Source organism: Arachis hypogaea, chromosome 7 (genome assembly GCF_003086295.3).
Source record: "Arachis hypogaea cultivar Tifrunner chromosome 7, arahy.Tifrunner.gnm2.J5K5, whole genome shotgun sequence".
Classification (NCBI taxonomy): Eukaryota; Viridiplantae; Streptophyta; class Magnoliopsida; order Fabales; family Fabaceae; genus Arachis; species Arachis hypogaea.
In genome coordinates, this window is record NC_092042.1 from 652,610 (window position 1) to 678,001 (window position 25,392).

General features: G+C 37.5%; 3 protein-coding genes across 3 annotated transcripts in view; 2 read left to right on the top strand and 1 right to left on the bottom strand.

The window, feature by feature from the left end:
- The window catches only part of LOC112765592 (probable F-box protein At4g22165), a 136,899-nt gene that overhangs the window by 87,521 nt on the left and 23,986 nt on the right, over positions 1 to 25,392 (top strand). The window lies entirely within an intron of this gene.
- LOC140174534 (F-box/kelch-repeat protein At3g06240-like) lies at positions 4,734 to 5,882 on the bottom strand. Its single transcript, XM_072199823.1, has one exon. It carries the CDS (start codon positions 5,880 to 5,882, stop codon positions 4,734 to 4,736), a length of 1,149 nt encoding a protein of 382 aa, XP_072055924.1.
- On the top strand, positions 16,649 to 17,206 carry LOC112703835 (uncharacterized). Its single transcript, XM_025755466.1, has one exon. It carries the CDS (start codon positions 16,649 to 16,651, stop codon positions 17,204 to 17,206), a length of 558 nt encoding a protein of 185 aa, XP_025611251.1.

Consider the following 25,392-nt stretch of genomic DNA (forward strand, 5'->3'; position numbering starts at 1 on the left):
TTCCCCGATACTCCTGTAGTATCCACAGCTTCTTCGTCTACCTCAGTGCTTCTTCTACCCTCCCCTTAACTTAAGCGTTTGATTTTTCCGACGACCCACTCGCAAAACCTTCACCAAATACCACTGTAATGTCCACAGCCTCTTTTTCTACCTCGTTCCTCTGATTTCAATGTCAGTCATCGTCAGGCACAGATTTTTTCGAACCCCGTGAAAGACCCTGCCTACTGCGTCTTCGTCCATGGTTACGCGGGTGTCATTTTCTGTGATTTACCGTCGAAGAACGTAACTCATCCCCTTGCTAGCAAGGTTCCGGCGACCCACGTGCAGAACGCTCTCGGAAAACCCTTGTAAGCCCTACTGCTTCTTCATCTAGGTCATTTGTTCGTTTTTTTGTTTTTTTAGCCAATTTGCGTGATTTGTTCTGTTAATCACTTTCTGTAATCACCGTTCATCGAAGAAGATTGATTCAATTTCGAATGCAATAGATGATGATAGTTGTCCATGGTGGTGTTAAATGTTAATAAGATCGATGGCCAGTGATGCATGCTCCTCAAACACGAGACGAGGAATAGAGGGAGCCGGCGGACAACGGGAACTAAGAGCTGGAAATGCAACCTCAAGTTTGTTGCAACCTCAGGATGTAATAGATGGTGTGGCCCCAAAATGCTTCTGTGAAAAATATGCCATCAGTTACATGTCGAAGATAGACACCAACCCAAATAGGTTATTTTTTGGATGCCCATTATTAAAGGTAACCACGCAATTCTTTATGTATGAGAACTAAGATTATGCTAAAATTTGATTAAAATTTGAATTTTCTGGAATGGAGCTTTAGACTCTATATTTTGGTTATTCTCCACCTTGCTCAAGTTGTTGTGGTTGTGATTTTGAATTGTTGGGAATTGCATGCCTATTGGTTATGAAAATGATTTGATTTTGTTATGGATGTGATGTTAAATTGGGTTGATTTTGTATATGATTTGATATTGGTGCTGGTTAATCTTGATGAATGACTGAGAATTGGGAAAAAGTTGATTTATTCAAAATAGATCTACCTAGATTAAAAATCATGATTGTGACAAGAATTGACATGGTACCTGATCTGATATTAAAAATGGATGCTACAATTTGAAAGGATTTTATAGATGTAGAATTTAGGGATTAATTACAGTGACGTATGTGGATTAGACTGAATTGGAGTATTTTGTAACCCCTTACATTAATTGTGTTCTATTCGTTGTAGGTGACAGAAGCACATTGCAAATTCTTTCTCTGGGTTGATGACCACATTGTTAGGGTTAGAGCGGGGGAGGCTACAAGGGGATCGGGTGACGGGAAGCAGAATGATGTTGGAGAACATTTGGAAATGGATAACTTGATAGACCATGTAGAGGAAAGAATAGCAAAACTAGAGAAGCTGCTGAACAAGAAAAGTAGAGAAACAGAGTTGAGGAAAAAGGCTAGAGAAGCAGCTGCAAGAGACATGGAGGCTTCATCAACAACGTCTATTGATTAGCTGCAAACCAGAACCCGAAGCACCTCGATTAGGTTCAAAAACTTAAGAATAATTTCCTTCTTTGCTGAAAATTGCTACTAGAATGTAGAGACACAAATGTTTGAAGCTTTGAAAGCAAAAATTGTCGAAGACGTTTATTTGATTTGGGCAACATGGTTGGAATTTGTTTATGTTTCTAGTTACGTGTTTTTGTTTTACCTATAGATACGTATATGTTTTATGGTATTTATTTTTTGTGACTTAGTTATCAAAGTTCCCTACTAATTTCAGTAGCATATGAAGGCTAATATGTTGTAGTAAGTCAGCCTGAATACCAGAAAATAGCAACCTTTTTATTAGTGAAACGAATGCTTAAGATTGCAGTCACGTTATAACTCAATCTCCGGCAATTCTGTAAGAGTAGGAAGGTGAAGGGCATGACAATATACACGGATGATTTAGTGACTTCCATGACAAATCATGCAGCCACCACAATAGATAATTGACAAGATCTGTTTTTCTTCTTATGTACTAGTGTGCAGCATAAATTTTAAGTTGTGAGAGAATGAAGAAGCTGAAAGTAAACTAGAATGTTATGTTAGGCTTTGGAAATTTGTTGAATTGCAACTTGTTAGTCAAGTTTAATTGCTTTCCTTTCAGAAAATTTCCTGCATAGGTTTTGAAATTCCTAATCTCTTGAACCTAAATAAATCTTAACACTTGTAGTTTATTTGATCATGATGGATGGCCATTGCTTTGTTCTAATACACATAAATTGTTCAGCAAGCTATTATGCTTGAAATAAGCTAGCCTGTTGGTGCACGAATTTGTAATCCGTACAACTAACCAGCAAGTGCACTGGGTCGTCCAAGTAATACCTTACGTGAGTAAAGGTCGATCCCACGAAGATTATTGGTTTGAAGCAAGCTATGTTTATTTTATTATTCTTAGTCAGGATGTCAATTAAAGTTATCAGTTGGAATTATTAGAAAAATAAAAGAGCGAGAATTAATTACTTGTAATGCAGTAATAGGGAATATGTTGGAGTTTTGGAGATGCTTTGTCCTCTGAATTTCTGCAATGTAATATTTAACTCAATTGTTTGTAAAGCCTGTCTACGGCAAGCTGTATGTAGGGTGTCACCATTGTCAGTGGCTACTTCCCATCCTCTCAGTGAAAACATTCCAGATGCTCTGTCACAGCACGACTAATCAGCTGTCGGTTCTCGATCATGTTAGAATAGGATCCATTGATCCTTTTGCGTTTGTCATCAAGCCCAGCAACCGCGAGTTTGAAGCTCGTCACAGCCATTCAATCCTTGAATCCTACTCGAAATACCACAGACAAGGTTTAGACTTTCCGGATCCTCAAGAATGGCCGCCATCAGTTCTAGCTTATACCACGAAGATTCTGATTAAGGAAGCTAAGAGATGCTCATTCATTCTGATATAGAATGGAGGTGTTTGTCAAGCACACGTTCATGGGTTGAGGAAGGTGATGAGTGTCACGGATCATCACCTCCTTCACAATTAAGCGCAAATGAACATCTTAGATAGGAAAACACACACGTTTGAGTGAAATCCATTCCGAGTGCAGGGAGGTCAGGATCCAACAGCATCAGCAGTCCTTTTTCAGCCTAACTCAGATTTTTGCTCAGCTCCCTCAATTTCAGCCAGAAATTACCTGAAATCACAGAAAAACACACAAACTCATAGTAAAGTCCAGAAATATGATTTTTGCCTAAAAACTAATAATATTCTACTAAAAACTAATTAAAACATACTAAAATCTACATGAAATTACCCCCAAAAAGCGTATAAAATATCCGCTCATCACCTGTCTGTTTACATAATGGATTTTAAAGGCTTCATCTCATTAGGTATTGAAGTTGTAGATCATCATCTTTATACCCTTGCACATGTGGTATAATACTCCAATTGAAAGATCTGACTTTTTAAAAAACCATAACTTCCCATTATTGCTGAATCCTTTGTTTGCTCAATTTGTTTGACTTTATTCACCCCTTCATGCACTTGTTTGAATTCCTATTACTCTATAATCCAAAGTAAATGAACGAGTGCTAACGGGTTGATCATTTCAGCGACGTGGCCGTGGAGGTAGAGTGCAAGCTGGAGTTTGTTCATGGAGTGCTAATGGCTTATTGCAGGTCTTACCAGGTTACCATGTACTGGGTTGCTCTTTTTTTCTTCTTATAAAATAATATTCAATGAGTATATGGCTTATTGCAGGTTTTACCGTGCACTGGGCTAGGTTCTGTCATCGTCCAACAAAGCAGTGGTGTATACAAATGTTCTCTTAAAACCCAGGGCCATCATGTAAGTTTCTCTTGTAACATTGCCCGTTTATATGTCCGTTTATATGTCGTCTTTTTTGGTCGAATCGTGTTACGTAGGAAAACTTTGGTCGAATTATAGGTCGAATTGTCTCGATTCACGATTATCCCAGATCAGTTCTGGTTAGGTATTAAGGTGTAACATAGTATATGATCAAAGGTCATCGAATTTTTTTCCCCAACGTTTGTTACTTTAATTAACTGAATATTTAGTCTTTCTGTCATACTTAGGATTGGGCTCGGTCAACTAACCTGGAAAGACGTTTATTTTTTGGTAGTTCAAGTCTATTTAAAAGTAAAGTGGGCTATCTATCAACTTGGGCCAGCTACAAAAACAGTTAGTGGATAATTCAAGTCAGGATTAATGCAGCAACTGGCTTGAAACCTGTTAAGCCCAACTCTCTCCGGAATTTTAAAAGAAAACCAAGTTTTTCCAGGTAACTATTTATTCCATTTATGTTTGTGTTAACCGTTAATTTGATCAATGTTTTTTTGGAATAGCATTTCTTGATTGAATATTCGCGTAAAATATTAGTAGGTTAACTGTTATTTCTCACATAATCCCTATACTAGGATGGTTAGAAACAGAATAACACCATTATAAATCTCCTGTACATGAGGAAGACTACACGACACATCAAATTAGATAGATTGAGGTTGTTATGCTATTTCTCTTAATTTTGGCTCTTTCAAACCAATGTAAAACATACAATTGTAAAGACAGACTGAAAGAAAAAACACTAGGAATTAACCATTGTCATAACAGTTCTAGGGATTCCATTAACAAAAAAAAACATAATTAACATCAGCTGGAATAGTAAACAAAGAGTTTCAACCAAGTTCCACAATACATGTAGTCGGAGTATATCTAAATGTCAATTATTTCTAGACAAGAAACATCCTTGCAAAATACTTGAGTGTAGACCTTACTGTGATCGGGTGTGGCATTTCTAGGTATCGCCATGCTCTCCTCACCAATAGATTTCTAGTGCCATGTTCGATGTCATATTCTGTCAACACAAGCTCTCTATACCTGTAATTGACGAGTAACTCTCTTTCCTTTGAATTGTTCACCAACAAAAGTAGGTTATCATCCACGAATAGTATTGGATTTTCTCTGATGCTTTGACTCGCGAACCTGCAGTATTGCTCTAATATTCTGTTTCCATCCGCGTCTTCATTCAAGTGCCAAATTGCTGCGACATAACCAAATTCGTTGTGTGTATGAGCGAGGAGTGCAACTTTTTCCTTGTGGGTTAGTAAATTGTGAACGGTATATATTGCACCTACAGGGATAGACACCTCGCTAAATGATTCATCTTCAACACTGTAACATAAAACAGACTTGGGTGTAGCATAGCTATCTCCTGTACCAGTTATCCAATACGCCTGACCATTATTAAAAACAGAGTTAGGGTCAATTTTTTCTACACCAGGGAGACAATCAACGCAGTGAAACCATGTAGAACGCCTTGAACAATATCTAGAGAAAAAAACGTAGGCATCAGCTATGTCCCTTTTGCACATATGTATGACTGTGTATGCATCTGAGTTTGGAACATGACCGAAACCATATACTGGGAAAAACGATCTACCGTGGTCCCTGTGGGTGTCGAAAATTTCTCTAGAGCATTGTGTTGTCAGATTCCATACCAAAAGTCTTGTGTTGTCTCGTTCACGAGAGAACTTGAAACATATGTTCCCGTTTGACACTCCCACAATACGAAACCACCCATGGATGCCAACTCCGAAAGGATGCTGAACATTCACTTCTTCTCCAGAAGCAGCATTCACTATATATAGTGAATCTGAACCCATTAACAGTAGTGAGTATCCAACATGAAACAAAACATGTTGATCTAACACTTTTTGCCTTCGCATGTGGTGTATGCATGTCTCTGGTTGGCGTAGCTGTCGGTGCCAGAATTTATTCAAGCACATACATCTCCCTACAGCTTTGGCACTACTACGCAGGAAGATTTCTTGTAGCAGTTCATCCGAAATAATCGGCAAGGAAAGTTGGAATTTAGCCATTTTACTAGACGCGCGTTTCGTAGTCTTGGTTTTCGGTTGTGTTTACTTTGTAGTTTTTGAATTGTTGAAGTATGTTGCTCTCTTTTAAGTAATGAACCTAAATTAGTCTAACTTATTAATTGTGTGAGATGCAGCATCCAACAAGAATTGATGAGGCAGAATATTGTATTTACCGGTGTTATCGTAACCTGTTTGAACTAGGTGTTTAGTACCATTAAATTTGACTCGTCTACCCAAGTTTTTGCCTACCCTAGTAAATAAATTCAGTTGGAATTCCAACATACTCCAATAAGCTTATCTTTGATTTTTTGTTTTTCTAGTTTGAAATTAGATGCAGCCGCAAATTTTCCCTATGAAGTTTTAATTTGCTGATATACTCACTAATCTGTTTACTTGATTTCCAATTTTTTTTGCCTTACCGCAACATTACAACCCCTCATCCTAAAGAAAACCATGTTACTCCCAAATTAATCATTTCCGCAGATTCAGCATAAAGTATTTCCAATACCTAATTAGGATGTTACTAGCTACCACTGGCACACCCTCATCCATGCAGCCATAGGTAAACAACATTCAAGTTTTCCCCATGATAAAAAAGTCGTTGTTACCGAATTTTCTTACAATTAAAGACCGGAATAAAAAAATACTTCTTATGGTAGACTTGTGTGAGACTTGATCAAAAATAAACCCATAGATGTATATACATTAACAAAATAACGAAGTCCAACACCATAATTTACATTCAGAAAATCAAAGCTATTACACAGAATACTAATCGAAGATTTCCACAAAAGTAAACATGTACATATAGACATGGCTACCGAAACACTACTACAAAACATTATTTCACCAATAAACCTTAAACAAATTAATCTGTCATCTTTTGTCCTACGATGATGGTGTTATCTGGTTCACAGACGAGTCGGAAGAGTCAGATGGCGAATTTCTTCCATACCTCCTACTAGGTCCTGCGATTGCCCTCCTACTAGGTCCTCCCACTGCACCTCCCCCTGTTGACGGTGGTTGAACCTGCAGTAATTTTGGAAAATTTATTATACAACAATGAATATAATAAAGTATGTAGACTTACTTTCCTAAGTAAACAAGTTATTATTACCTTGACTCGTGAGGACGCGGTGGTGAACCTTCTTGCCTCCGATGCTGCCGGCGTAATAACCTTTCAGTCTCAAACGCAGCTACCTGTTCATTCTTGTTGAAGTGTACGTTGCATCTGTCCGCCAGCCAGTGTTTGATTTGGTCCGGCAATACGTTTGAGGCATATATCTCCTCAACGGCTCTGGGCATTTCTACCGAACGAGTATGGTCACATGCAAGCATGTGGAAGATACCCCAACCTACATAACTGAGTTCCAGCATAAGCCGTGGAGTTGGTCGAAAGAGAGATCTTATCCTCCTCATGTCGGCTGCGTTAATCCAGTAGTTATCACCGTCTCTAGTTGGGTGGATATGGAGACAGTTGTCTTGTCTGTCTATTAAGTACAGATCAGTGGTTGTGAAGAACGAAAAGTGCCATACAATGTGCTGTGGAATCCTTACATCTTCCTATAGTCAGAGAAACAAAATTAGATGTTAAACAGATTTTGAAAAAAATTAGATAAAAAACCGTAAAGAGAAGTAGTGTCTGCGGTGCCGGAAGTAAGCTTACATCTGTTGGGAATAGGTTTAGGACAAAAGTCTATTCAGGGCATCTTCTCACGTTCCTTAAGGCACTGACGTAACTAGCCGGTAGCCACCACGAACCAAATGTTGAAAAGTCAGTATTGTTAAGAATAAGAAACCATGGAAGGACAGAACCGAAACTTGAGAAGTAATTAATGTTAAAAAAGAACAAACCATGCAAGGACAGATGGTCATGCGTGTGGAAAAAATAGTTAACAAAATGAAAAAAATAGTTATATGCTTACCGGAATTCTGGCTCCATCTTTGTTTGCTAATATTAGTGACTAGTCTCTGAAGTTGATAGCCACGGTGAGTGAATTAGGAGAGGGTTTACAATGGTGTTGTCAAATGATTTTCTCTAGGAAGTCAAGTTTTACTTTTAAAGAGGGTAAAACCAGAGGTCACACCGGTTGGAAATGAAGTTGAAGTGATATATTGAAGCCATCAATTAGGATTCAAACCTCATCACTAATCATACCTTTTCGTAAATCTAAACTAAATAATAAATACACATAATAAACTCTATTTGAATTGTATTACTCATGTTTTGGTAAAGGTAAATGTAGTTTAATAACCATTCATTGGTATACGTATCACTAGATGAATAAACATAACGAAGGTTACACATAATAAAATTAAAAAATATAATAAGTTTAATATTGTGTTCATATTTACGTAAATTATTGAAATCATGTTTACTAAATTGTTTGACAAAATATACGAAATCATGCAAACCTTTCTTTATTAATATATCAGAATGTGCTGTTCCATTCATAAATTAACATAAAGTACTTCAAATAACATAATCATATTTTTTACGACCCAGTAGCTTTTTTCAATTTCAGTAAGCGCAACACAAAACGTCAATCAAAAATTAACCGAACGTACTTAAAATAACATAACCAGAATAACTTATTGCACGCATTATAGTATTAAAAGTCTATGCAATGGACACAATTATTTTAATGCCTTAGGTATAAATAACTCAGAGCATACTTCCTAACCCCTTAACCAATCGCTCTTCCTTTTTAGATATTTCGTTGTAGTATTTCTTTGCTGCTTCAAGGACTTCTTGGGATTTCAAATTGAATGGATTCATCACCAAATCAATAGCCAGCCGTAATCTAGTGCTATCATTTACCTAGGAGAAAACACAAAAGAATTCAGACGCATAGGTTAGATTAAAATTTTGAGATAATATATGAAACCATGAAACAAATTTTATTTTATAACTACCTTAATATTGTAGTTACTCCTCCATTGGCACTCCCTCATCAGGTTGTCACCCAAACTCCACAATCATTCCTTGTATATGTAAAAAAAGTTTATTGAAGTCTATAACCAACTTAATTCCTAAGGGAAAAAAAATCATAGCAGACGAAATGGTACTGTAAAAAAATATTATCTTCCGTAACCAAGGCTGGCCGGAAAAACAATGTATAGCACTATTACAACGTCAATAAATATGTTAGCGACTCTTTTACTTGTGCAGAAGGAAAATGTATTCATCACACGTTAGCAAATTCATTGATGCATCTCAGTAATTGAGAACTCAACAATCAATAATAACTTGTAAGGTTTCTTACGAGTAATCGTTCTGCTCGCCAATTTCTGCAGGGTGTATTATAGGATACTCTGAAATTACTGGTCTGTGTGTTGTTTGGTTAGCATAGAAGGTGGAGTCATCAAGCATCTCCTCAATAAACAGTGCCTGTAATCAAAGTAAAATTTAATTCAGGTGTCAACTCTGGTGTCTATTTAAGCAATTTAGAATCTATTTCCGCCTATTAGAAATTTTGCAACATTACCATTAGCTTCGCACAACGACGACATCTGGTTCTGCTTGAGACGCATGGTTTAGAATCCAGTAATATTAGGTGTCTTTTTTCTATATCAATTACAAGCAGGTACCAGTGCATGTTATCCTCGTTCATTGGAACAAAAATCTATCAAAAATATACACAAATAAGTTATATTGGAATAAGCGTTTTTTATTTACATTATCATATATTACGAGAATTAAATTATAAAGTTACCTTGCATAACGACTCAAACTTTCCCATGTATTCCTCAGCGTAATAGCGTTTCAAAGTCTTTGGGGAGTGAGTCCAATTAAGGGCAAATTGCTGAAATTTGATTTTTCATAAACATGTATAAGATCAAGGGAAACCAGGAGATGGAGATCCGAAAATGTAGTGGGTAAAAACCACAAGCAGGGAAAACCGGTGTCCTTGCGTGCATCACACATGAGCATGCTTGATGTGAGGTTTATGATCTGCTTCAGCGTTCGTTGATTGACGGCCAATAAGAAAAATTATAAACATATATTCCCTTGTTAAAATTATTTTATATGTAAGGAGTTTCATTTATGAAATTAACGAAGGCTAATGACTGAAAAATCCATACCTCGTCCACCAATGGTTTGTTCGGCAGTAGAGTATACATGACTCTCCTATTAGCGTGCCACAAGTTTGTCTGTAAAATTATCTCCGAATTCAGTTCTTCATCCTCCATATCTGAACCAAAGACGTAGGTTACGACTGAAACTTCGTCCTTGCACAGTGCCATATCAGCTGGGGGACGGAACAGAACAGGCTTCCACTGATACAATGAAAACTAAGCCGTTATTTATTAATAGTAAACCAGCACAACAAATCTGTAAAACTTACTTAACATGATATAACCCACCGCAGGTATCTTTGCGGTTTCATTCGCTAGTGGCAATTTTCTGTCAGCCGGGTTGAAGTAGCTAACATATACAGCCTTGTCTAAGCTACTCGTTATAACTGGTTCTGTAGCTGTCTTCTTTCCAGTACCATCATCGCTGAACAAACTTCGGCGAATAACATAATCATCTGGCGGTGTCTGTTCACACTTCGGAGACATTGAACAACACTTTGTAGCTATATGCGATTTTGAATCCGCGGCTTGATGAATGCTTGACATGTTGGATCTAATCTTCTTGGAGGAATCCAGATTCCTCTCAAGAGTACCGGACGGCATGCTGAATCCACTCATGATCACAGGCATTAATGTGGGGTTGAAGTTATCGGGCGGCCCATTCAGAAGATTGATTGTTTGTGGCATAGTTCCAAACACAAGATAACACGTCTTGGTCTGGGAAGCAATCAGGTTTGTAAGTGTATTCATCATCGTCGACATTTGCGTTACCACTTCTTTTAGGGAAGGTTCTACGACTGTAGTTTTACTGAAGTCGTCGCCTATCTCTTTGCTGGCTCCACCGTTAAAATTTACATGTAGTCGCTGGTCATGCATGGTGCTTCCTCGGAGACTATGAGAAACAAAACTTAAAAATATGAATACTTTATATTCGGAATCGTTATAAAAGGACTTCACTAGTTTCTGGAAATATAATTTAATTCTAACCTTGATGACAGTTCTATCACTTCCTTGTCGACAACTTTTCTCGAGATTTTTCCACTTTGTTCCTTTTTGGCTTCGTCCTCTCCCTTTTCTATTTTTTGTGTTGAGCGTCGCTTTCCTCTGGCAGCCATTGGGTGTTTTAGTTGTTTAATTTTTTTATTTAAAAAAAATGAAAAATACTGCAATATGTTCAGTTAATGAGTTGCACTCCACTAGCGAGCACAATTTCTTAAAAGAATAACAAACATGGTAGGTTGTCCCTACTATTCAAAGGAGTTTTGACAAGTGATATTTGGATTTTGGCCTTTTAATATATCAGGCAGTTTACGTTTCCAGTTTATATTCCTAAATTTTTGAATAAAAAAAATTTACAAAAAAATCTTTTTTCTGATTGGTAAAAGATAAGGCTACAACCAATTTTTTTTAAATTATTTGAAGTTATTCAGCTCAATACATTTGTTTAATTTCCTTTTCTGTTGTCAAAGCTATTAAACATTTTCTGGTAACCGTCTATTTTTTTTCTTTTACCAATCGGTGACTGGAAGATTTGTTTTAATTTTCGTATTGAATGCTTGTCTCCATTAAGTTGCTCATAAAGTAATATGCTCATATAACAGAATTTTGTTTGTTGTTATCTCTTGTTGTTTCACACACTCGGTCAAAGATTTAGTCCGCAACAGAGTTTAATGCGACGGCTAAACACTCGAAAAGGTTAGCATGAAAATAATACACGTATTTGCTGCTAGCTCAAGAAAAGGGGAATTTTTATTCCATTTCCTATGAGTTATATTCCTTTTCATTAACTATGTGTATACCATTACCTGTCTCCAACACAGATCTTTGATTTTTCCTTTGTCATGGTCACTCATCATCTAACTTATGGTGCACCCTAATTTATTGCCTAATGACTTTTTTGCTTTCCACCTTTAGGCCCGTTGCCTATCACTTATAGGAGACTGAACTTCCCATCCCTCATCGCAAAGCACTTCCTTCCCCGAAAGATAATAACGAAACTTAAAACTAACTATTAGTAATGTGTTTGGAACTTTTTTATTAGTATCATAACATTGGATTTATTCACTCTAAGATTGGAACCATTAAGTGTGTGTTTGGATTTCAATTTGCAAAAGTGCATTTGCTTAAAATTGATTTTACAAAATTGATTTTGATGAAAAGTAAGTTTCGGTTAACGTGATTTATGTTTGGCAATTTTTGTATCAAAATTGATTATAGCAAAATAAATGTTGTCTGGATTATACTACTCAAAATCACTTTTAGATAAAAAATTACTAAAAGAGACATCAATTTAAATTATTTTTTATATACAAAAGCAAAAATAGAACCTAACAAAAATAATATAAAAAATATTTATTATATAAATAAATAAATACATTAAAAAACTATGAAAGAGAGTACTATAAATTTTATAATGTTAAACAATAAAAAATATTCTATAAGTTTTCTAATATTACCTGTACTCTTTAATTTAGTATTATCTTGGACTATAAATTTTCACTATTTATGGCTCTATTGTTATTTATAATTAATTTTTTAGTTATTTTGTCTTTTTTATAGGATCATAGTTTATATTTTACAAAATTTTGATAATAAACGTAATAAATAATAATTACAATCACAAATTTTACAAAGTCAAAATAAAAAGTAAAAAAAATTAGTATAAAACAAAGATATAGTACATCAAACAATAGGAAAAAAATCATACAGATAAAAAATAATAAAAATTTCATAAAACCAACAACATATATCATATGAACAAAAAAATACAATAAAAATTAAATAAAATTTATTTGAATAAAAAAATAAAAAAATTTCATACACAACATAAATACAATGTAATAAAAGATAGAAAAAAAGGAAATGATATGAACAAAAAATTATAAAAAAATCATAAAAATTAACACTGGACCGTGCGCATTGAACCGGAAACCGGCAAACCATAAACAAGATACACGAAGCCGTTCACTAAAAGACCTAGCGATCAAACCGTGAATCCTAAACCGTTAACATTGAACCGGAAACCGCCAAACGAAAAACCAGAGGCACAGAACCATTCATGATAAGACCTACCGACGAAACCGCGAACCCTAAACCGTATACATCGAACGGGAAATCGCCAAACAATAAACCATCGGCACGAAGACCATTCAGCCTGAGATCTAGTAACTAGACCAGACACATTGAACCGTGCGCATTGTACTGGAAACCGGCAAACAATAAACAATATACACGAAGCCGTTCACTAAAATACCAATCGATCAAACCGCGAACCCTAAACCGTCCACGATGAAACGGAAACCACCTAACGATAAACCATAGACACAAAACCATTCATGATAAGATCTACTGACTAACTCGTACACATTGAACCGTACACATTGAACCAGAAACCGCCAAACGAAAAACCAGAGGCACAGAACCATTCACCATAAGACCTAACGACGAAACCGCGAACCCTAAACCGTACACGTTGAAGCAGAAACCGCCACACAATAAACCATTAGCACGAAATCCTTCACTCTAAGGCCTATTCACTATAACCGTACACACTGGACCGTGCGAATTGAACCGGAAACCGGCAAAAAATAAATAGTATACACGAAGCCGTTCACTAAAAGACCTAGCGATCAAACCGCGAACCCTAAACCGTAAACATTGAACCGGAAACCGCCAAACGAAAACCCAGAGGCACAGAACCATTCACCATAAGACCTAACGACGAAACCGCGAACCCTAAACCGTACACGTTGAAGCAGAAACCGCCATACAATAAACCATTAGCACGAAACCGTTCACTCTAAGGCCTATTCACTATAACCGTACACACTGGACCGTGCGAATTGAACCAGAAACCGGCAAACAATAAATAGTATACACGAAGCCGTTCACTAAAAGACCTAGCGATCAAACCGCGAACCCTAAACCGTAAACATTGAACCGAAAACCGCCAAACGATAAACCAGAGGCACAGAACCATTCATGATAAGACCTACCGACGAAATCACGAACCCTAAACCGTACACATCGAACGGGAAACCGACAAACAATAAACCATCGGCACGAAGACCATTCAGTCTGAGATCTAGTAACTAGACCGGACATATTGAACCGTGCGCATTGTACTGGAAACCGGCAAACAATAAACAATATACACGAAGCCGTTCACTAAAAGACCAATCGATCAAACCGCGAACCCTAAACCGTCCACGATGAACCGGAAACCGCCTAACGATAAACCATAGACACAGAACCATTCATGATAAGACCTACTAACTAACTCGTACACATTGAACCGTACACATTGAACCGGAAACCGCCAAACGAAAAACCAGAGGCACAGAACCATTCACCATAAGACCTAACGACGAAACCGTGAATCCTAAACCGTACAGGTTGAAGCAGAAACCGCCACACAATAAACCGTTAGCACGAAACCATTCACTCTAAGGCCTATTCACTATAACCGTACACACTGGACCGTGCGAATTGAACTGGAAACCGGAAAAAAATAAATAGTATACACAAAGCCGTTCACTAAAAGACCTAGCGATCAAACCGCGAACCCTAAACCGTAAACATTGAACCAGAAACCGCCAAACGAAAAACCAGAGGCACAGAACCATTCACCATAAGACCTGATGATGAAACCGCAAACCCAAAACCGTACACGTTGAAGCAGAAACCGCCACACAATAAACCATTCGCACGAAATCGTTCACTCTAAGGCCTATTCACTATAACCGTACACACTAGACCGTGCGAATTGAACCAGAAACCGGCAAAAAATAAATAGTATACACGAAGCCGTTCACTAAAAGACCTAACGATCAAACCGCGAACCCTAAACCGTAAATATTGAACCGGAAACCGCCAAACAAAAAACCAGAGGCACAGAACCATTCACCATAAGACCTAATGACGAAACCGCAAACCCTAAACCGTACACGTTGAAGCAGAAACCGCCACACAATAAACCATTAGCACGAAACCGTTCACTCTAAGGCCTATTGACTATAACCGTACACACTGGACCATGCGAATTAAACCGGAAACCGGCAAAAAATAAATAGTATACACGAAGCCGTTCACTAAAAGACCTAGCGATCAAACCGCGAACCCTAAACCGTAAACATTGAACCGAAAACCGCCAAACGAAAAACCAGAGGCACAGAACCATTCACCATAAGACCTAACGACAAAACCGCGAACCCTAAACCGTACACGTTGAAGCAGAAACCACCGTACAAGAAACCATTAGCACGAAACCGTTCACTCTAAGGCCTATTCACTATAACCGTACACACTGGACCGTGCGAATTGAACCGGAAACCGGCAAACAATAAATAGTATACACGAAGCCTTTCACTAAAAGACCTAGCGATCAAACCGCAAACCCTAAACCATAAACATTGAATCGGAAACCGCCAAACGATAAACCAGAGGCACAGAACCATTCATGATAAGACCTACTGACGAAACCGCGAACCTTAAACCGTACACATCGAACGGGAAACTGACAAACAATAAACCATCGGCACGAAGACCATTCAGTATGAGATCTAGTAACTAGACCAGACACATTGAACCGTGCGCATTGTACTGGAAACCGGCAAACAATAAACAATATACACGAAGCCGTTCACTAAAAGACCAATCGATCAAACCGCGAACCCTAAACCGTAAACATTGAACCGAAAACCGCCAAACGATAAACCAGAGGCACAGAACCATTCATGATAAGACCTACCGACGAAACCACGAACCCTAAACCGTACACATCGAACGGGAAACCGACAAACAATAAACCATCGGCACGAAGACCATTCAGTCTGAGATCTAGTAACTAGACCGGACACATTGAACCGTGCGCATTGTACTGGAAACCGGCAAACAATAAACAATATACATGAAGCCGTTCACTAAAAGACCAATCGATCAAACCGCGAACCCTAAACCGTCCACGATGAACCGGAAACCGCCTAACGATAAACCATAGACACAGAACCATTCATGATAAGACCTACTGACTAACTCGTACACATTGAACCGTACACATTGAACCGGAAACCGCCAAACGAAAAACCAGAGGCACAGAACCATTCACCATAAGACCTAACGACGAAACCGCGAACCCTAAACCGTACACGTTGAAGCAGAAACCGCCACACAATAAACCATTAGCACGAAACCGTTCACTCTAAGGCATATTCCCACTTTTTATATATTATTTTTATTTTGGTCTATAAATATTAATTTTATTAGAGAATTAATTAGTAACATCTATTCAGTTATGTAAATTAAAATGATAATGTAGTATACAAAAATTATTACTGCATATGGTAAATAACCTGTTATGATTCATAGAATATGGCGAGGTTTACGCAATTAAATTTCAATTTCGCCTTACTAGATAAAGTTATCACATGTTTTTTTTTCAAGAAAAAACTATAAACCGCACCTAGTGGTATCAATAAAATCATATACATGTATACAATGTAACTAAGGCCAATAAATAATATTCCAATTAGGTAGGTGATGGTTAGTCTAGGACTACGAGCAAGAAGATGGTGTAATAAAGTGGAGACCATGCTGCATGACTACAAGAAGGAGGAAATGAGTTGGTGGTCTAAGCATAAAAAACTACAACTACAAACTATATGCTTACAAATTCTAACCCATACAACATGGATACTAGAAGGAAGCCCTCAACCATGGCAATCGAATGTTTGGAAATGTTCCATGGAATCGATCGAACTGCATTCAGGATGCTGACGCAAGTCCTTCACCGTAAAGTTAAACAGTCCCTGATGGTCATGGCATTTCTATTGTCACTGGAGACAATGGGACTGAATGGTATTGTGCAAACAGCCATAAAAAATGAAGGCTGGTTTATGAACAGTCTTGCAGATGAATGTGTCATCTGTTTGCAATGCCTACTATCTCAGGAGTTCTCTGGGGTTGTTGAGAAGTCCAGAAAACTCGAAACACTCGGACACGTGCTGAAAATTGATCTCACGTTATACCAGGTTCATAGGATGAGATCCGTCCTCCTAACTCTAATTCCCGATACCCTATCAACCATTTGCGCTAGAATTCTAGGCGACATAACGATGGATGCGATGTGGTTGGAGTACCAGAGGACTCCTAAAGAACTACTGGGTTTCAACACACAGGACCAGTGCATATCGGTTGCACCAGAGGCATTGAGTAGACATAACAATGGCCGAGGAATGCATATGTAACAAGGAGGAAGCAAACTGAGCAAGATAAGGGAAAGCAGAAGTATGTCTGCAAGGAGCTGGATGACGCAGAACGTCCAAAGACACTGACCGTATGCTTCGGTCGAGAGTCCATGCCCACTGCAGAGGACATTGCTGAGTTTTTCTGCAACATGTTTGGTCATGTGGTTCAAAGGGTGACAGTCATGCCTCGGAGGGACAAAGAATCCGGTGATTTTGCTTTCGTTCTTTTCAACGACGCATCAATCCCTCGCATTATCATGGGGGACAAAAATGTCGTTCATCATACCATACAAGGCATGAAATGTTGGATCAGATGGTGGACAGGAACACATTATCGCTGTCTGAATTAGTCGTACAATATACGATAAAGGTTAGTTTCTTTTTTTCAAAATAATCTAGTTCCAACAGAATCTTTACTTGTTAAGGGAGATGAAATATACGTTGTAGGCTCATTTTTAATATCCAAGTTAGATTATCTTTTCATGTTACTTGATTCTGTTGATAGAATCTTGATCAATCCGGTTCCTTATTCGGCTGTGGTCATGAAGTTTAAATTGGAAATAACAAACCCTACGACCATTAATTAAGTTAATGTCGTTTGGAGTCATTCACCATGTACCTCTCAAACACAAGATATTGTTATGTACTTGGACTTACTGGGACTAACGTAGGAGACATAGCAGGAATGTTTTTTTAACTATATTACTTGAAGTTCACCCTTTTTAGTTGGTCATTTTAAATTTAGACTGGTGTATGTGGCAGACAATTTGTGTATAAGTTTTAATTTTATTCGTGGGCCCTAAAGGTGTTGTTAGGAAAAAAAATCTTTCTAAAACATCAAGGATTATACACTATGACCAAAAATTCTAAATGACATTTAAGTGGGCCCGTGAGAATGTACTTGTTTTGGAAATATAGTACGTTTTTTTTTTCTTAACTTTTTTGAAAACCCAAAACCGGGAGAGTGCTCCAACTAAAAAATAACAAAGTTAAGAAATCAAATAAACCCAGCATTCTTGAGGGAATACAATATTGTGACAATCATTTTGTTATGGCCACAAACAAATCTTAAACAAGAAGAATAGTTAAACCTCTAAAATCATTTTCATGGTAAAACTGATTGTTTAACAGTTAATCGGAAATTTTTTTCATCTTTAATGCTTAACATAATCCATTGTTTTCCCACATACTAATGTTATCATATATGATACGTGCGTATAGGATCATTTGCATTCAGTAGCAGTGTATTTGCATGCTGTAGCAGTCAATATCTGGTCGATACATTGCTGATAACCAAACATAGACGCAATAAAATAGAAAGCAACATACGCACCATAAATACAAACCATAGTATATCACAACTGATCACCAAATGTCAAACACATTACATCACATACAAAATAACACATTAAGGATAACATTTTGATTAATTACACTACACAGGAAAGTTTATAGGTCTGCATAAATCTGTTAATTTGACCCCTGGTTGACAGACGATTCAGGAGAGGTCTGGGGTCGCTGTCGCTTACTAGGACCTGCCTCAGCCCCCCCACCATGTTGCCTCTTGTTTACACTGTAGTTGAGTTAAAAAAATTTAGGCAGAAAACATGAAAACGTGAGAAATTAGACCAGAAAATAATGGTCCATTGTTACTCACCCTGACTGCTGAGTATCAAAATATTGATGTTGTTGGATCCGGCGGTGATTCCTAAGGAACATCTCGGTCTGGTAGACTCTAAGTTGGGCTTCTTTGTTGAAGCAAGCCCCGCACACCGAAGCTAAGCGTTGAATGATATAGTCAGGCAAAACCTTCGGTGCATACAGTTCATCAACAACACACGGAGGTTCATCTTTCCGGTTAATGTCCCGGACGAGCATGTAGAACACTCCCCAGCCAACGTACCTAAGCTCCACACTCAGTAAAGAACTTCGTCTGTACATGCGCCGTATCCTCCCTAAATCAGCTCCCTTTATCCAAAACCTGTTACCGTCTTGCTTGGGTCTGATGTGGAGGCAATTGTCTTGAGTGTCAACCAAATAAACTGTACCACTTGAAGAGATTCACAATATTAGGTGAGAATTCTACATCATCCTGTGGCGGAACAAGACAAAACCATGGCAACTAAGTTTTCTAAATGTTTTTTAACAGAATCATAACAACGAAAGAAGGCAAAGTTGTGGATATACGTACATCTGTTGCAAATAGCCCAAACACATAGAACTGGTTGTACAATTGTTGAATGTTCCTTAATGCATTAACATACCTAAACCAACATGTAGAAACAAGAAGGAGTAAAACACAGTGGTCCGAAACCATAAAAGAAGGGAGTAGCCAAAGATCTTGTGACTCTTTATTTAATTAATATATGCATGCAGTTATTTCAATATGCTCTATTTTATCCTTCACAGATACGGTTGCTATCAAAGGAGGTAGAAAAAATTGAAGAAGATGCTTACCGGAATCCAGACTCCATTCTTGATTAATTACTTCGACGATGGCTGTGGTTGAAGGGAGGGAGATGCCAAGGAAGTTTTAAGACGAACAATAGTTGATTAACGAACGTAACTTTTTTTCATATCAGTTGTTTTGCTATGTGACTGTGTTAGTTGAGAATTTATTAATCCTTTTAATGTAAAATTAATCCAAACGTCGAATCAGTGGTAGATGGTACTTATTATTAGCTAACTCTGTGTTATCCGAAATTTTGGAAAACGTAACATAAACTTTAATTCATTGATTATCAAAATGTTTTGGAAATGTGTCGTTTATAAATGTGCAAAAATTTTTTTAGTTTTATGTAGTTTACTAATTTTCATTAAAGAATCTAAATATAAACAATAATAGTTATCAAATAGGTAGTCACAGGCATTTTAAAAAAGAAAAAAAGATACCCAATAATCAGGTTATTTAAAAAACTGAATTTAATTTTAAAAATTTTAAAACGTTTGTTTCGAGTTTCTAGCGGTTTTAGTTTAATGTAGCATTAATTTCGATAGGATCAAATGTTGAAGAATTTAATTTTCAAAGGAAATAGGAGTAGTTACGTATAAACCGAGTTATTAAATTAATTATTTTACTTAAATATTAAAATGTGTTCCAGCAACTTTGCATAAATTAATGCGGTTAATAGCAATCAGTTAATAATTTCATTTTCCTAGGATTTCTTTTCTTTTTTTTGAAGTTAAATTAAATTTTATTCAGTATTTCGTTGAAAACGAACTTCAAAGGAGAGGGATTTACGGGGAGTTATTGGGATAGAACAGAATATTTGTTGGAGATTATTGAAAACCACAAGGTTTAAGTAGCTAAATTACTCACTAATTTTTTTTAAAAAAAACGCCGCATTTTTTAACCCCTCATTTTTTACTTTATATTTTCTTTTGATTCACAAGCGTGTAACATAAGTATCCTTCATTAATCAGTATTCACCTTCTGTCTTCCTTCAAAAAAAACCCTTAAAGGAACCCCAACATAACACAGAAGTTGCTGCTGAAGGCATCAACTCCAACAGCTTCGTCTCGGAGAATATGTCAAACAAGGTGAAACTCTATCCTCACTCTTCTCCTGATAGTGGTCGGTTGTTAATCATCATCTGCATGTAGTGTCAATCTACTAAAAATGCAATCGTAGTAAAATCAAATTAAGATGGTTAAGCATTTTTTAAATGATTGGGGGACTGATTTGGGTTTCTGATTTCTTCGTTTGAAAAGGATTTTATTCATTTAGGTTTGATTAAGATTGTTCTGTTAAAGATTCAATAGATCACGACAGTAAACCATTACAACAAAATATAGTTGCACTGTGTGTGGAAAAATTGAACCACTTAGTTTCCAATTCCAAAAACATGCATGTGTGTTGATTTTAAATCAGAAGCTTCGACTGTATGGGTTTTTTTAAATGTACTCTGACCTTGTTCCTTTTTGAACTTGGCAATTGTGTGACACTTGCCATAGACGACGACTTCGAAGGACAAGGGTAAGAGAGTCCAAGAGATTGATAACGGTACGACACAGAGCTACAAGATGAGGTTTCTAAAGCCAGTAATAAGGCCTTCAATGTTCAAACTGGTAACTGACATCCGTTTCCTTAACACCTCTTAATTTTAGAGTTTTTGCAATGTTATCGATGTTTTGACAGAACTTCACCAATTTGTAACAGTCATTACCTATAACTCCCGATGGGCTACCAAACTGTACCCCCTACCTGGACCTGGTTGTGCCTGACAGAAGGAATAACCCCTGTCGGTGCTTCTGGACGCAACTCCAAAGTGGCAAAATTGCATTGACTTGAGGCTGGGAGGAGTTCTATCAGATGTACAAAATCAATCTGGACTCCATGCTATATTTCACACACAAAGGAAACTCCACTTTCCAAGTCAGGATTTTCGATTTTGGTGGCATTGAGAACTCGTACCAACTCCGTGATCCTGAAGAACCACCATATGTAAGGATTGGTAATTACGAAATTGCAAAGTGTATCAACATCCCTCCTTCAGCCAGTGCTAGAGCGGTTTCCGCAAAGGTCAAAAGCAAGTGGCCTTTCTTTGTGATGGACTTAACTGCTCGCATGATGTCATCGCGGTTATTGGTAAGCGTTAAGTTGTTGCAACAATTTGGTTGAAATATTGTTTTACTGTAGTAAGCATTAAATTAACTAATACTAACTGAAATTTCTTGTGTTATAATCAGCCGAACGTCCCTCATCTCAATCACTTCACTGGTCAGAGGCACCCTATCATCCTCACACATGGCCACATACAGTCGAAGCTACATATACAAGGTACAGTGGAAAAAGGGATGGTAGCTTCGGCGTTTTTTCTGGAGGATGGGAGAACTTTGCTTCATTGTGCAACTTCAAGCCAGGTGGTGTGGGGGTCTTCGAGGTGATATCAAAGGAGCCAGTGACGATCATCCAGGTTCGATGCAGATAGGATGCATAACGATGAGTGGCTGAAGGCGCTTAGCCCCTGTGTTTGACATCTTTGTCATAATATTTCATGCTAAGACTTTTCCCGTAGGATTTAGAAAGTATTATATGTTTCTTGTTTGTTGAACAATTACATTGACCTTTTTTGGGTGTTATTAAGTTGAAAACAACTTTTGGTATTGACTAAAACTGAATCGCATTCGCAAATATTATAGGTTTCTGCTCGTTTTTTAATTGACTTTTCCATTTTAACTTTTTTAGACAAAAATTAGTTTTCCAAGTACAAATGGCAGAGTTGCCTTAATTTTTTTTCTGAAGTGTAGCCAGGATAAATTGATTACTTTGTTGGCCTTTACAAAAAAATAAAAAAAAATCTGGCCCAATAGGTGAGGAAGACAACAAAACCTCATATTTTTGTAGGTGGAACTCTCTTTATATGTTGGGTTTTAAATTGACAATTTAAGGGTGCGATTTTTTTTTTAAATTGGTTTGGTTTGACCTTAAAATGTTAAAGAAAAAAAGTAAATCGAGAAAGATGAAAACACCGGTAATGTTTGAATGAAGCCGTATGTCACTAGTTTTTTTTTGTTTTTTTTTTCTAAGTTGGTTTAATGAAAACTGTTTTTCTTTTTGATACATGAACAGAATAGAAAAAACTTCATTCGGCCCAATCAATGAGTAAAATAGCCCAACCGTAGTTTCTTTTAATGACTCAAGGGTGGGTAATTTATTGTGGTTGGGCTTGGATCTCAGCTAGGCCACTGGTCTAGCATTATTTTGTGTGCGTTTTTTTTTAATTTCTTAAGGGGAAAATTATATGGTACAGATTAAAGGATACAGATTGAATGGGATATTGACAAGTGGCAATGATGGTGGGTGCAGGGGACATGCTTGGCAGAGCTCTGCAAGCTTGCCTGCCAATTTTGTTTATGGGGGAGCCAGCTGATGGAGTAAAGCTATGTGGTTCCAATGGATGGTACGTGGGCTGGGTTATTGCGTTGTGATTTTTGGTCTTGGTCTTCAGAGGTGGACTTGTTTAAGGTGGTTGGGCCAATGGGTGGTGTGGGCTTATTCACTTTGCAGTGGGGGTCATGTGGTTTCATTTTGCAGGTCCAGAGCATAGATCAGAAGAGGTGGATCTGGAAGAGAAGAACGAGAACCACAAATTGCCGATCCTAATGAGATAAGACTTTATCCAGATCCAAGATCACTCTATCCAACACCAAGCGAGGGTTCTACAAATGGGCAGATTATCTTCAACCCCATCAACGCTCGTTCGGTTGAGGTTTTCCCTAATTCCACAAATAGCCACAATTAGTGGTAGTATCATGGATGCCCTGTATCGTCTCACAGGATGGGTTGTTTCTCGCTAAATCAAAGTGGCTCTATCGTCGATACGATGGTAAGTTCTTCTCGGTTTATGGAATAATTTGTGAAGTCATTATATTAGGTTGTGTATTTGGACATGATTTTGTTGGAGCATGGTTGTTAATGTATATAATTGATTTGATGAATGACTTATTGAGTGTTTTATACCTGATGTGTCTATCTGGGATTTCAGTTTGTGTTCGGGAAGCAGTGTTCATTCCAATTGTTGCTGGGTGGACTTTTGTAATCCAAGATGCACGTTGGTCGATGAAATTGACAGCCATGTGGTTGCCGTCGCCGTTCGGATGCTGGAAACTGCAGTCACATGTGAAGCCACTCAATAACCGAACCCAAAGCAGCCAACAAATCTAACTATGAAGGTAAGACAACGGCGTGATGGTTGTAATGTGAATAAAATTTTCAGGGTTACTTGGTTAGGCTCTTTTAACACAATATTATCGGAGATACCAACGAGTGACGGGAAAAATTTTTGACTGAGAAAAAATATAGATGCTCGTGTCTGTTTGAATGAAAGTTGGTATGGAGTTGTTGGTTTCTTAGCGCTAAGGCATGGGTATTTTGTTGTTTTTTTTTTGCACTAGTAAATCCATGATGAATTCCTTATGACCCTACTGAGTGAATAGATGATTGAATTTTCGAGGTTGATCCGTTTCCATCACGAGCACCGGATGTGGGAAATGATTTTCCGTATCACTTCCTGCTGGTCGTTATGAAAACATTTCAAACTTGACTAGTCAAACTTTGCATCAGTCAAAGTGGATCACAATTAATTCGTATACGGATTTAGCATGTACTTGAAAACCACAAAATATCCATGCTTTAGTCTTAAGAACTCAGGAAGTGCATACCAACCTTCATTTAACCAAACACTATCATCTACATTCCTCCGTCTGACTTTCATTCCGTCACCCGTTGGTAGCTCCGACAAAATTGGAGTTGATACTCCTTCCCACTTAGCCGAACAAGGAACATCTTCTGTAGTCGGCTTGACACACTAAATTAAAGTTCGACAACATGTCATCGGCTACAGACCTCGATAATACTGCCTTGGGTTTTGTCTTGAGTAATTCATAATTTTCATACGTAGCGGAACTCTGTCTATGTTTCACGAATAGTTGTACTTACGACCGCGGTACCTTTTCCACATACTTATGCACGGAAGAAAAAAGCAAAATATTAACTAACGATATCTCATCTCAATGCACGACGAGGATGCGCGAAGGGAACAGATGACGTTGCTTCTCCCCCAAGAGTTCAGGAAGATGGTGAAAATGAGAAGTACCATTCCCAAACCAACTTAGGCACTTGTGCTGCGGTACCGATTCATTTTCCCACGGAAGGAATCCGTCTAGAGGTAAAAAAAATGCTTCTTGTTGTAATTTAGAGTACAAGTGTCTCGGATGGTGTTTGGGTGCATGCAGTAGAGCTATTAAAATAATCTGACTAATGTATGGTTGGTCCATGTGATGTATTTCTTTGAATTTATATACTTATATTTAACATAGGTTGTTGTTGTGTATGTAGGTGGAACACTGGGAAAGGAAATTGATGAAGAACCTAGAACCCAAAGGCTAAAGGGTAACTAGCAGTTTCGTGGATCCTTTTTTTAGGTTTACTGAATTAATTGATTTTTTTGATTCATCTAATGTGTATAGTTGTCGTGATGAGTTTTCTTAATATCAGTTCATAATAGTCAAAATGTTATGGATGCTGGATGACTACATTCTGGAAATATTCAAGCTCTCAATCCCAGGAAGGAAAACCCTGCCTGTCAAAGTAAAGTCATGCCGTAGTCAAGTAGCTGATAACATAGAAAGATTCGTTATTGTACAACTTAAAGGAAATGTCCGCAGTGTTTCAAACATTTATT